This window comes from Odontomachus brunneus, unplaced genomic scaffold, assembly GCF_010583005.1.
Source record: "Odontomachus brunneus isolate Ranch 3 - 2012 unplaced genomic scaffold, Obru_v1 Obru_scaffold_049, whole genome shotgun sequence".
Lineage (NCBI taxonomy): Eukaryota > Metazoa > Arthropoda > Insecta > Hymenoptera > Formicidae > Odontomachus > Odontomachus brunneus.
The window spans coordinates 1,552,863-1,565,190 of NW_022639499.1; the positions used below are offsets into that span (position 1 = coordinate 1,552,863).

The window sequence follows — 12,328 nt, forward strand, 5'->3', positions numbered from 1 at the left end:
AGAGAGAGAGAGAGAGAGAGAGAGAGAGAGAGAGAGAGAGAGAGAGAGAGAGCTGGTCTTACGCGTGTCCAGCGACAAACTAGAAATCAAACAGAGTCGCATTACGAACGGGCGGCGTTCGATTTGCCGAGAATTGTATTTGGTAAATTTGACGTTGTTTCGCCCAGTTAAGTTCGCGCCGAACTTAATTAACCCGCGACCTAATTTTCGTGCCAGCGTGGATTTTATTATTCCCAAATATACAGTGAATGAAACGCTATTGCCACTGCCGTTGCGTGCTGACGCGCCCCCTCCCTGCCTCCTTCTGTTATGGGCATACGCCATTGAATATCCGGCTACTAATATTCCGGCCAAAGAGGCGGAAATTATTTCATGAATGTGCCATGTTGAACGTGTGATTGGGTCAGCGCATTCGGATCTCCGCGCATCGAGTAGTACCATCTCTCACTCCTTCCTACGCTATTGTGTAGCGTATTCAAGCCGCGTCGCGTCGCGAGGAGGTGGTGGTCTCTGTCGCTGTCATTGCGTTTCTACCTGATCGATAACTCGCGCGGCTCGGATGTACGGATCGCAATCTCTCGGACGGAGATGCAGAGCCGGACGGGAAAGAGGCTGAGGTGTAATTGAACGCGATTAAGGGGCGACACGCGGCCACGACACGAGGACCGGGACGACTCACGCGCGGACTCGAGGCGTGGCGCTACTTCCGGATTTATTTTGGGCCGGTATACGATTCAATTCACGCTCGGATACCTTGTAGAGACACGGCCTGGCGCGATGCCACCGCGGCGATATGTCCGCTCTCTGTTTTTGACTCTCTCCGTGGCCCCTTTCGTCCGGAGCTTTTGCTAGGCAAATATGTCGTGATGCTATCTCGACGCACGCCCGGCAAAAATCCGCCGCCACTCGGACCGCCGCCCCCGCCGCTCGCCGTTTGTTCCGTCCTCCTTCTCGAATAAAGTGACGCCGAGGTGTAACCCCGGAATTTGTCGAGCTTCTAAGCGGAAAATTTACTCCCATTGCCCCGGATATCCCTTAAAAAAGTTCTCCCCTCGCCTCGTTTCACTTGACCCGAGTACAACCTAGTTGACGACGTCTAAGAGGTTATTTTCTAGGATACGTAGAATGTGCCTGAGTGCACTACGTCTCGCGGATCGCCGTGCTTATTCCTTTAGAGTGTCACGTGACTGGCCGGATTGAAATTTAGAATTTACCACAAGTCTCGAAAGGACTAATGTCGGCTTTCACTGCTCCTTGTGCTATCCGATTACATTAATGCAACGGCTCTTGTAATATTTTGCTGAGGGACTTAGTGTATCCGTACCCCTCAGAAGTAATGTAAAGATTTTGAGAAAACTACAGATTCATCTACATTGCATTCAGATACGAACAATTTGATATCGATTCAGAGAGCTTGGCTCTCAAAAGTTATGCCATTTTGAAATGTAAGTCGCAGTAAACACGATGACGTCAAAGGTGACGTATTATTGACGTTACAAGCGTTATTGATGCATCATCAATACGTCATCTGACGTCATTCTGCTACACTCAGAAAAATGGTTTTGCAGTCACACGTAGCGAAAATTATTTAGATACGAGAAATTAGCTAAGATAAATAAATGGCTAGCAAACATTGCGTTATATGTTTATTTAATCGCATACACTAATTCACACATATTCAACATATAGATGAATTTTTATATAAACATATATTTTTATTCAACATATAGATGAATTTTTATATAAACAGAATTTTAAAATTTATATCTGAACTATTTGAAATCTAGCAAGAAAGTCTCTCTGTGACTCCCAGATTTTATTAAAAGCACTCGCTTTATAAAAAAATTGACTGCAGTTGACAAAAAAGACAACGAGAGACAAACACATATATAATCCACACATCCATCTAAATTTGCTTGCAAATATTGCTACAATGCTGCTGCTGTAAATTTGTAAATTTGCTGTAATACGTATCACAGACAATTTGAATTATTTAACTGTTCCCAGCGGGAAAGCAGATAGAAACATTTAGGATTCTATCTGGATCAGCAAAATAATCTTTTGAGTGTACTTGGAAATATTTTTATTCTGTTATGGAAATATATGATCATGCTATCTTTAGCAAAGAAAAATTAAATTTATTAATTATAAAAATTAAATTAGTTCAGAAATTATGACAGAAATCTCAATGTTTGCATATATACAGAGAGAACGATTTGGTTGATTCAAATAAACACTTCTTTGGAGTCCAAACGAATTTTTTGATTGATCGAAAAAAATTTTATTTGACGCAACAAAAATATTTATTTGCGGCTTAATTCCAAAGAAATATTTCTGTTGTGTCAATTAAATAATTTGGTTAAACTATTCCAAAGAAACATTTATTTGATTTAATAAATCGTTCTCTCTGTGTATTTTAGATATTCGAAATAACGTGTACAAAGTTTCGTAATCATTAATACACCATTTGACGTCATCCTGTCACTTGTAAGTATTTTTATCCGTGCTGAAAAAAACATAATGGTGCTATCTTTAACAAAGTAAAATGTAATTAAAAGATTATGACAGAAATCTCACTTTTTGTATATATGTACATTGAGGAAAAGACACTTGGACATTTATTTGTATGATATAAAATTTATTTCTGAGGAATAAAATTTGTTTCTGTGAAATAAATTTGTTCTACAAATAAATTTTCAAGTATTTTTTTTCTCAGTGTACTTTAAATATTCAAAATGACGTATATGCAAAGTTCCACTGTAATTCAGAGATAAAAGTTTCAAAGCAGAAATATAATAAAAAGAATGGACTATGAAGAGATAATGTTAAGGTAAAAATAATTGTTGTAATTGTTGTTCCAGTTGTATCGTAGTGTACACGTCATGAGCTTTTACAGTGGGAGAATAGAAATATATCATCGCATTTCTAATTTCCCCAGAGACTTTTTGCTAGGACTGTACGGACATTGTATCCTCAAAACGTAATGTAACGTTTGTTTGCAGAAAGAAGTTTGTGCGAGTGCTAGAACAGGTGGCAAGAAATGTAAACACGTCCCCAACGTTCATCGCTAACGGTCGTCGCTCAACAATGAGCGTGGCGCGATCACAGTCAAAACACACGGGACCTTCGAGGCGGTTGAATCTACCTGCGTGCCTCGCGGATTTCTCCAAAATGTTTTCCATTCAGTTCCGAGCCGGAACGAGCGAGTCACGTGTGTCGGCGTGTTATCTATCGCTCCTCCCGGTTGTTTGAACTGTGCCATCGGTATTTGGACGTATTTAATTAGTCTCTCGCCGGCATCGCGTTATTTAACACGTGTGTCTTCGATCGTATCGTGTCTGCGCGAGTGTCAGTGTCAGTGCCATGACGGAGCAGCCAGGATCGAGGACTGAGTCGAGAAGCCAGGACGGAGGACGCCGGGACGCGGGCGGCGGTGCTTCATATATTTTCAAGGTATGTCAAATCACTTATTATGTAGGAAGTTCCCGCTTTTAACGGACGTTTCTGTTGAACTTACCGGGAATAAAAATACACCCGAGTCGAAATTCAGGCCGGCATTCATGGTTACTCGACAGATACTTGTAGCCTCCTGAATCTCCGATTGTGTATTCGTTGACTTGCATCTGACAAGAAATATTGATCCAAGCAGTTAGACAACTATATATGCTATGATATAAATCTATACTTAATTATGTTCTCACTCAAAAAGATCGTATATAATTCACGATTATGAGTGCCGGCCTTAGAATTTAATGTAAGTTTTGCAAGTGTCGATTTTTACGTTTAATAATGCTCCTTTGTCCGCGAATATGATCTCGCTTGTCAATGCTTTCTTTGCATTTCTATTCAAGCTTGTTATTGTATGGCATTCAAAATCTTAAATTTCTATTAGTAAACACAGCATTATTGGACACGTAACTGTTACCTTTGCCTTTACAGCTTCACGTCAGCTCTTTTAAGAGCTGCAAATCTCATCTCACTTCCACATGGAGAGAATATTATAGTTTGCTTTTTTCATGTAAATTCTTTTCAATTTTACCATGCTTCTGCACTGTCAATGACACCGATTCCGTCAGTGAGGTCAATCTTGCTGAGGAACATAGCAAATTTTTTTTTTTAAATAGAAGCATTTCAGTTGCTAAAATCTAAATATAAGATGAAAGAATAATTCAGTTATTGCAGAATATCGATCTGTTTCTCACAGTTACAATATTCTATATTAATATTTACTATAAAATTCTTTCATAAAAAAGAGAAAAAAAAAGAAAAAAAAAAAGAACAATCAGGAAGAGATGAGATTGTCTTGTTCTTTCACCCACTTACTCAATACACGAATCCTATTAAATAACTTTATATTTGCTTGTCTTTCTAAATCTGCTAAATTTCGCTGGAATATAGACACACTCCGCCAATTGCCAGTCACGTGTGTAGATTTGCCAATTAATATATTGACGTAAAATAATTCATGATTCGCTCATTGTCTATCGTATGTTTCCTATGATGACGGGATATCGAGCAATTATCAGGCGATAGTGATTTGATTTAGGTTATAGCAATTTGCCCGCGGGAAAATATCTGTCTGGAGGGTCCCGGGAGTCTCACGTATGGATTGGATTCCGCGTCGCTGCCACAATTCCTCTAACTTCTACTACTTTTCTAACTTTTCCATTGGCAAGCTCTTGCCTGGGCACTCGACGCGCGTTTAGTCTCGCACATACTGAACATAAGATAAGATCTTCTAACGGGGGTAGATAGATAGATAGATGGATTAGATAGAAGGCGAGAAAGGAGAAAGGGCGGACAGAAGTATACACACATAGGCGACGAAAGCGGGCTAAACTAAACGGTAGAGTAAAGGCAGCTCTGCTGGCGCGCAGTTTAAGCTATCGGGAAGGATAACAGACACGCGTCCAACTGAGGAGAGAACTCGAAGTGCGGCAACGGGGAATGTGCACGGGCTTTGTTAAATAATTAGTTGATTTGAGCCGTTCGACGCGGCCGAGGATTCTTACCTCTTCCGCGTTCTGCACAAGCAATGTAGGTTCTCAGGAATTATCCGACCGAGCAACTATCGCGAGTGGCAATTGGCGAGCGGTTTTTATACATCGAATGCACCCGTGCGCGCGATTTTTCCGCGAGGGGAGTTGCATCGAGGGATATCCGCTGCAAGATCTTCACAAGGTAGGTGTTAAGATAAGTGGAGAGAACGTCGCTTGTATGTTTTGATCTTGTTTCCGGTTGACAAATCGTCGAATAATATACATAAGAGCGGTTTTTTATGTGGAATTTTCTTAAAGTGAATCGACAAAAAAGTTTCTGATTGAATCAATGAAGGAAGTATTTCAGTGAATCGATATTTCAATCGGTATCTCATCTATATTATATCTCACGGATTTTGATCGGTGGATGTAAGATTTCACTGCAAAATCTGTAGCACATAAATTCGTTATGTCAAATTTAACTTTCTGTGTTTATGACGACACGGAATTAACGGGCGATTTGCGTTCAGTGATGTCTGTATGTGCAAACTGCATCAATAATAGAAACAGTCCCTACTAGCTGATTTTTTTATTGTACTTGTAAGTGAAACGCCAGTAAGTATAACATTCCAGTAAAAAATATACTATAGGGAGACCAGATCTAGAAGGTCCCAGAGATATGTTATTCATGTGCTTTTTTTTTAATTTATTTTTGGAGAAACACAAGGGATACAAAATCGCGAAATGATTTTCTTGGAATATAGATGTTTCTTTTTAAGTTTCATTGAAATCGGAATAATATTACAGTTAAAAAATAGAGAAAATTGATTCAGTAGTAACAAAGTAAACTTTCAAGCCTTTCAAAATTTTGTATTAATATGCTCCATTGTCAGTGAGTTTAAAGTTAAGCAACGTATTACTTGCAACAATTATTTGCCCAAAAAGTTGCAACTTCGAAATTCTGAAATATATGGGACATCTAGCCGGTCGCCTCTACTTTAGAGAGTATATTCTGCGACTCATCGGTGATTTCAGAGTTTACAGCAATGATTCCATCATTCGCATCAGACTCCCCTCGCGCGCGCGTTCCGTACTTCTCTCTTTCGACCTACGACATTTCCTTTATGAAATTTCCTCGTTCGAGTATAACCTCACTTCGCTCACTTCCACTCGCGTGTGTACATACTTGTCGATTAATGCATTAGTGCAAAATGATGTTAGTGTAAAATTGGTTGATTTAAAGCGCTCGACAGTCGAGGATTTTTAACTCTTCCGGAATTCACACAAATGTCGTGCGTTGTTTGAGGTTTTCCGACCGGGCAAGGCGACCATCATCGCGAATGGCAGTGGGCGAGTGTTGATTTTGTGCATTCGATGTATCCGGGCGCTTCATTTTCCCGACATTCTCTCCGCGAAGCGTGATGCCCCGGGGAGAAAGGCGAGAAAGGGACAATTTGATCGCGTCGTGCGTCTGTAGATTTTGGCTCTTATTCTGGACTCTCTTTTATCGACAAAAGTGTCTCTAAATGTGACTTATAAGCCTCCCGATTGGCTCACAAGTACTTTCGTCGATAAAAGACGCTTCAGAATAAGCTTTTTTTCATTTTGTTCGAAAGCGTCGAAGTGAACGTCGGACCTCGAATCTTCAAATCGTCAAATCGCGACTGCTGTGCACTCTAAATGCGGAATTTCATAAAAAAATTTATTGAGATAATCGAATATTAAATAATCAGTAATTTGAGTAAATACAAACAATTAAAAAGTTGGAATATTAAATAATTCTTGAACGAATGCTTCGTCGAGTTTCATCAGAATGGAGAAAACTATGGCAAACAGTCATCCGCAGCATCAAGGTAAGCCAATAGCTTGTACATCTTGTGATTCTTCATTGACCCTTCAAGTTCGACGGAATTTGCAGGGTCAATGTGGAATCAGAATTTCGACTCGGATGCACCCGCTGATCTAATTTCGCGAGCGATTTTTGCGTTTGACCAGCGCGCGCCGCGTTCTGCAAACTCGAGAAAGGAAAATTATATGTGAAAACGCGAGAAAATCATATTTACACGCCTTTCGTTTACATAGATCGTTTAATTTGCGCAGCAAATGGTAATTTCCTGTCTAATTTTTAATTTTTAATTTCGACAACGTAAAGACATGAAAAACGTCATCAGACAAAAAAATGTATCATATCAATTTTTCTACATCGTTTACACGAAATGTCATCACCGAAAAATAAAGATTATATAATCGACAGGAAAATCAATTTTGGGGTCAATACAGTCGCGCAAATTTGTTAGTAAAGTAAATGTACCAATTACTGGACACGTATCTAATCCTGGAATACTGTTTTGGTTTTTAAATACGAATATTTAAACTTTTAACATAGAATGTATGTATATACTCAATACTTGTACATATATTTTATGTTAAAAATTTAAATATTTATATTTAAATACAATAAGAATATTGAGGATTAAGTACACGTTCGGACATTAGTACTTTTATCTTTTAAGGAATTTTGATACTTTTATCTTTTAAGGAATGATACTTTCCTATATAATATATCCTTATATTATATTCCTAATATAATATAATATTATATTCCTAATATATTATATTCCTATATAATGTCGACAAGTATAATCAACATCCTTACGAAATGCTTGAAATTCGAGTGATATTCACTCGAATACGTATTTTTCTGTAGGTATCTTGGATATACTGTATGCACTGAGAAAGAAAATACTTGAAAATCTACTAAAATACTTGAAAATACTTGAAAATCTACTTGTGGGATAAATTAATCTCACAACGAGAAATAAACTTTATATTTCTCAGAAATAAACTTTATATTTCTCAGAAATAAACTTTATATCTCTCAGAAATAAACTTTATATCCCATAAATAAAGTTTTTCAGATATTTTTTTTTAGTGTGAGAGCGAAATACAAGGTTTTCTCGGGAAACGTGTCGTGTGATGGAGATCTTTTCACTTTCATTTATATACGCGGACACGTTCGCGTTTTCGCGCGAACGAGTAATATAGCTTCCATTCCAGATAAATATATATTCAAGAGAGAAAAAGAGAGAGAGAGAGGGGGGGGGGAGAGAAAGAGAGAGAGGGAGAGACTAAAAAAGAGAGAGCGGTGCGTGACGCCGATGTTTTTCCGATACCAAGTAAATTGTATAAAAAGCCGCGCTTTAAGATTGGCGGAGGCGAACGGTGGTACGAGTAATCGTATTTCGATCGCTACTCTTCGGCGAATCGAGCAACAGTGGCGAGCAGGCACTACATCGCGATGATGCTCGCGCGTCGTTCATAATGAAATACTCTCGCATCCGGCCGCGTCACGTTGATTTTGCGAGATGTCTGTTTGCGAAAGCTCGCCAGGTGAGAGAGAGAGAGAGAGAGAGAGAGAGAGAGCGCGCGGTACCATCCGCGAGATTTTCGCGCGGCACAACACCGCCGAATATCGCAGCGCGCGAGCGATTTTTGTGTAAACGCTTTATTTTTAAAAGAAACAACCGAAAAGGGATGCTCTTTCCATGGAGCAGACAAAATTTGCAAAACAATATAAATATCGGTCAAAAATTATTCCGGCCAGCCGAGAGTTCGAAACACGCGCGCGTTAATCCAAGCGTGATATTTGTCGGTCGTGATATTTTTTTCAATCCGGCGAGAGATGGGTCGCCGAGTGGAAATTTTCGGCGTAGAAAATCTATTTCGCGAAGGCTGCCCGGCGACCCGCTGTGTTGCGCTTCGCAGCGAGATTTCGCGGACGCATTCAGCGACCCCGATTAGAGTTCCTCCACAAGAACTCGTGCAATCCGGTTAAGGGCGCCGAAAAAGAGAAGATAACATGAGATTATATTTTTTTTCCGAGTTTGCGATGATCTGCGTTTGTTACGTGGCTATACAAAAAATAGAAAAGAATAGAAAGAATAGAAAGAATACTGTCGCAATAGTTTGGCTGCTTCTCTCTCTCTCTCTCTCTCTCTCTCTCTCTCTCTCTCTCTCTGTTTTTTTCTTTTCTTTCCTTTTTCGCCGAAAAGCGAGGTATCCCTTGACTCGAGCGCGAATTGAGACACACTTCCGCTTTATCGCGCGAAATTTCGTGCGGCCTACAAGAGCACAAAGGAATAATTACGGGGCGACCTCTTCGGTGGAGCTGCGCAAGCGAACGATTTCACCAAGAGGCGCCAGTGGACCGTGTCTACATTCCATCGCTTTGTTAATGCGAGTTTCCTCGTTGCGCGACTTGGGCGAGGAGACGGGGGTGGGGTAGGACGAGGGGGCAGTTCCCGGAGCAGACATTACGCTGGATTAAAAAAAGGAAAGCGTGCCGATTAAGCTAACAGTGACTACGGAGGCGTTACGCGCTCTCCCTCCCCGACGGCATTACTTCCGGATAATTACCTGGGATTTCACGCGGTTCATTGGTTTGCTACTTCAAACAATCGCGGTTTGATAAGGCGATGGGTTCTTTTGAGTGCTGCGGCGTTTTTAAAGGCTCTCCTGTGCTCACGGCGCGTTCCTTGACGGATAACATTCTCTCCCTTTCACTCTCCCCCTCCCCCTCTCTCTTTCTCTTCCTCTCCCTCGCGTTCCTTTTTTCTATTTTTCTGTCGCACCGTGTGAATATCGCTTACATTGCTGTTTCCTTTACTGTCACCTGATTGCGCTTGAAGGGAATCTCTCCACAGCACAAATTTATCAATTTACCCTGAGAGCAAAAGTATCCAAAAAATAAGGGCTATTTACTCGGGTATTTATGGGTATTAACAACGCATTTACTTAAATCCAGATTCTTTCGTTTAAACAGCAGTTGCTTTCATGAGAAATTAGAATCGTAAGAAGCTGCGGATTGCAAAAGGACTCAGACACGATGAAATATTACGAGCTCAACGAGAAAATCGAAACCAATCTTATCATTGGTCATACTGATGGACTTACGCGCTAATAATGTAATTAATGATATAATTCAGAATACCAAATAATAACAACTAATAATAATACTAATAATAATTAATGGTGATAATTAATAATATAATTACTGAGCAGGCCTGTCAATAGTGATTCTCAATATTAACAGTTTGGAGTGCTCCCAATTTTATCGTGTCTAAACTGTCTTGCAATCTCACACAGGAGAGTTATATTTACTGCACATTCAAATAAGCGTAATTTATTTTTACTTTATGTTTTGAATATTTCGTAAGTTTATACGTTTGTAAATCTATTGTGAGTTTATCCTAAGTCATCAAATTTCTTCAAAGTACATCCTAAATACTGATAAGCTTAGCATTCCAATTATAAATATTAAGTTAAAATAAGAATTCAGTTTGTTTATTACATAGAGTCGAATCAACTGTTTCTTCATTCAAAAAAAAAATATTTTGCTGGTCCACATAGAATTCTAAATGTCACAGTTAAAATTTATCACTGTTTTTTTTTTGTATTTGCTGGAAAATTGTCGGTGATACGTTGAATTTACAGCACCAGCATTGTAACAATGTCTGCAAGCAAATTTAGGTTATACGCTCGTTTGTCTCTCGTTATTAGTCTTTTTTGTCAATTTTTATAAGAAGTGTGATTGGATTTAATCTGGATGGATGCTACACAGAAAGACTTTCTTGTGTTAAACGTTATAAATAGTTCAGTTAGAAATTCTGTCTGTCATCTGTATCGATTAAATACAAAACATATGCGACAACGCGGTGTTTGCTGGTCATTTTTATCTACCCTAGCCAATATCTCGATAATTGTCGCTATGTAATTGCGAAATCATTTTTTGAGTGTTCGATGAAGCTTTATAATATTCTTGTAAAAAGATCTTTTCTCTCTCTTTCTCTCTTAAGTGTATGATAATGAGTCTTTCTCAAATTTCTGATAAGTGTATTTTCTGATTATTATCAAGAAAATGTACTCTGTTGAAGATAACACGAACATTGCTCAAAAGAAGGAAAATAAATAGAGTAATCGCTTTTTTGGCACTACATTGAGAACAAAATGGTTGGATCGACAAAATCGGCGATCACCGGCCATCAAAGAAATATTAGATCTATTCAACAAAATAGACGTTAATGTAGTAATAAGTTGCGTTGATATTACTATATCAATGCAGATATAATGATTTCAACGCAACTAACAGTAAGTGGCACAAGAGTGTACTGCTTGTTTCTCCTGAAAAAATTGATAAAAATCAATTATATAGTCCTGTTCTATAAATTTTGGACTAAAATGCGTTTACCTAACATGACATCATCAATATTTTCATCAATATTTTTTTTTAGGAAAAACAAATACTTACTGTATTGTTGTATCAACGCGTATATTATTGAATAAATACAATATTTCTTTAATGGTCGGTGACTGTTGATTTTGTCGATTCAACTACTTTTTTCTCATTGTAAAATGATATTTTACTGTGCACATGTTTCTCCACTTAAAAAATGTTTTCCTCAATGTAGAAACATGTAAAATCATAACTTCTTCAGTGCAAAAATATTGGTATAAGCAAATACACTATTCCATCGTATGCACCAAATAACTATTTTTTACATGTTACATATTTTTTTCTTTCGGGAGGGGGATGCGTCTTTGTGTTTGTCGATTTTGTCAATCCAACTGCTTTTTTCTCAGTATAGAGTGATATTTTACTGTGTGCATGTTCCCCCATTTCAAAAAACAGCGTGCCTCAATGTAGAAATGCGTAAAATCATAACTTCCTCAGTGCAAAAATATCGGTAAATAAGCAAATACGCCACTCCATCAGCATGCACCGAATAACTATTTTTTACATGTGACACATTTTTTCTCTTAGAAGGGTGGGGGGGATACGCGTCTCTGTAGAGAAGGAGATATTTTGATAATTTATTCGTGGGAAGTAAAGTTTATTCGCGGAAATAAGTTTCACTTCACTCGAGCACGCTTTATCTCACGGAAAGAAACTTTATATCCCAAAAATAAATTTTCAAGTATCCCTTCTCGGTGGATGTTATTTTCCTCAGCTGATAATAAATACCGACGCGATAATTAGGTTACGCAACGGCGCCGGGGCGCCAACTGCGCCAACTTTTCACGAGAAAAACCTCTTACCCTAAAACCTGCGCGTCAGCCCTGTTATTATTCATATCCCATATTGCACGACGCGTTCGATCAAGCCGCCGCCGTCGCCTGTGCTCGCTCGCCCGCGTCCCCAGCGCGATTATCCTCTCTCAACATTACAATAAACAAAAGATAATTCGCGACCATGTCAAAAGCAATAAGCAACGAAAATGCGCGTCTTATTTCGTGACGGCGACTAGCCGAAGCTCTAGCTCTACATTATGTAAACGAACGTAGAAGGCGGG

General features: G+C 39.0%; 2 protein-coding genes across 5 annotated transcripts in view; one reads left to right on the plus strand and one right to left on the minus strand.

Moving 5' to 3' along the window:
• Positions 1-12,328, minus strand: part of LOC116845164 — a 414,324-nt gene that overhangs the window by 106,519 nt on the left and 295,477 nt on the right. For 2 of the 4 annotated variants that reach the window (XM_032817545.1, XM_032817546.1), the window contains exon 2: positions 3,518-3,623. The exons of the other annotated variants lie outside the window; for them this stretch is intronic. In XM_032817545.1, the coding sequence (XP_032673436.1) occupies positions 3,518-3,562 (45 nt within the window). In that variant the 5' untranslated portion in view covers positions 3,563-3,623. The remainder of the gene's footprint in view (positions 1-3,517; positions 3,624-12,328) is intronic. 4 annotated transcript variants of the gene reach the window in all.
• LOC116845162 (irregular chiasm C-roughest protein-like) overlaps positions 3,382-12,328 on the plus strand; it is a 323,432-nt gene continuing 314,485 nt past the window's right edge. The window contains exon 1 of the mRNA XM_032817543.1: positions 3,382-3,453. The gene's annotated coding sequence lies outside the window, so the exon portion shown is untranslated. The remainder of the gene's footprint in view (positions 3,454-12,328) is intronic.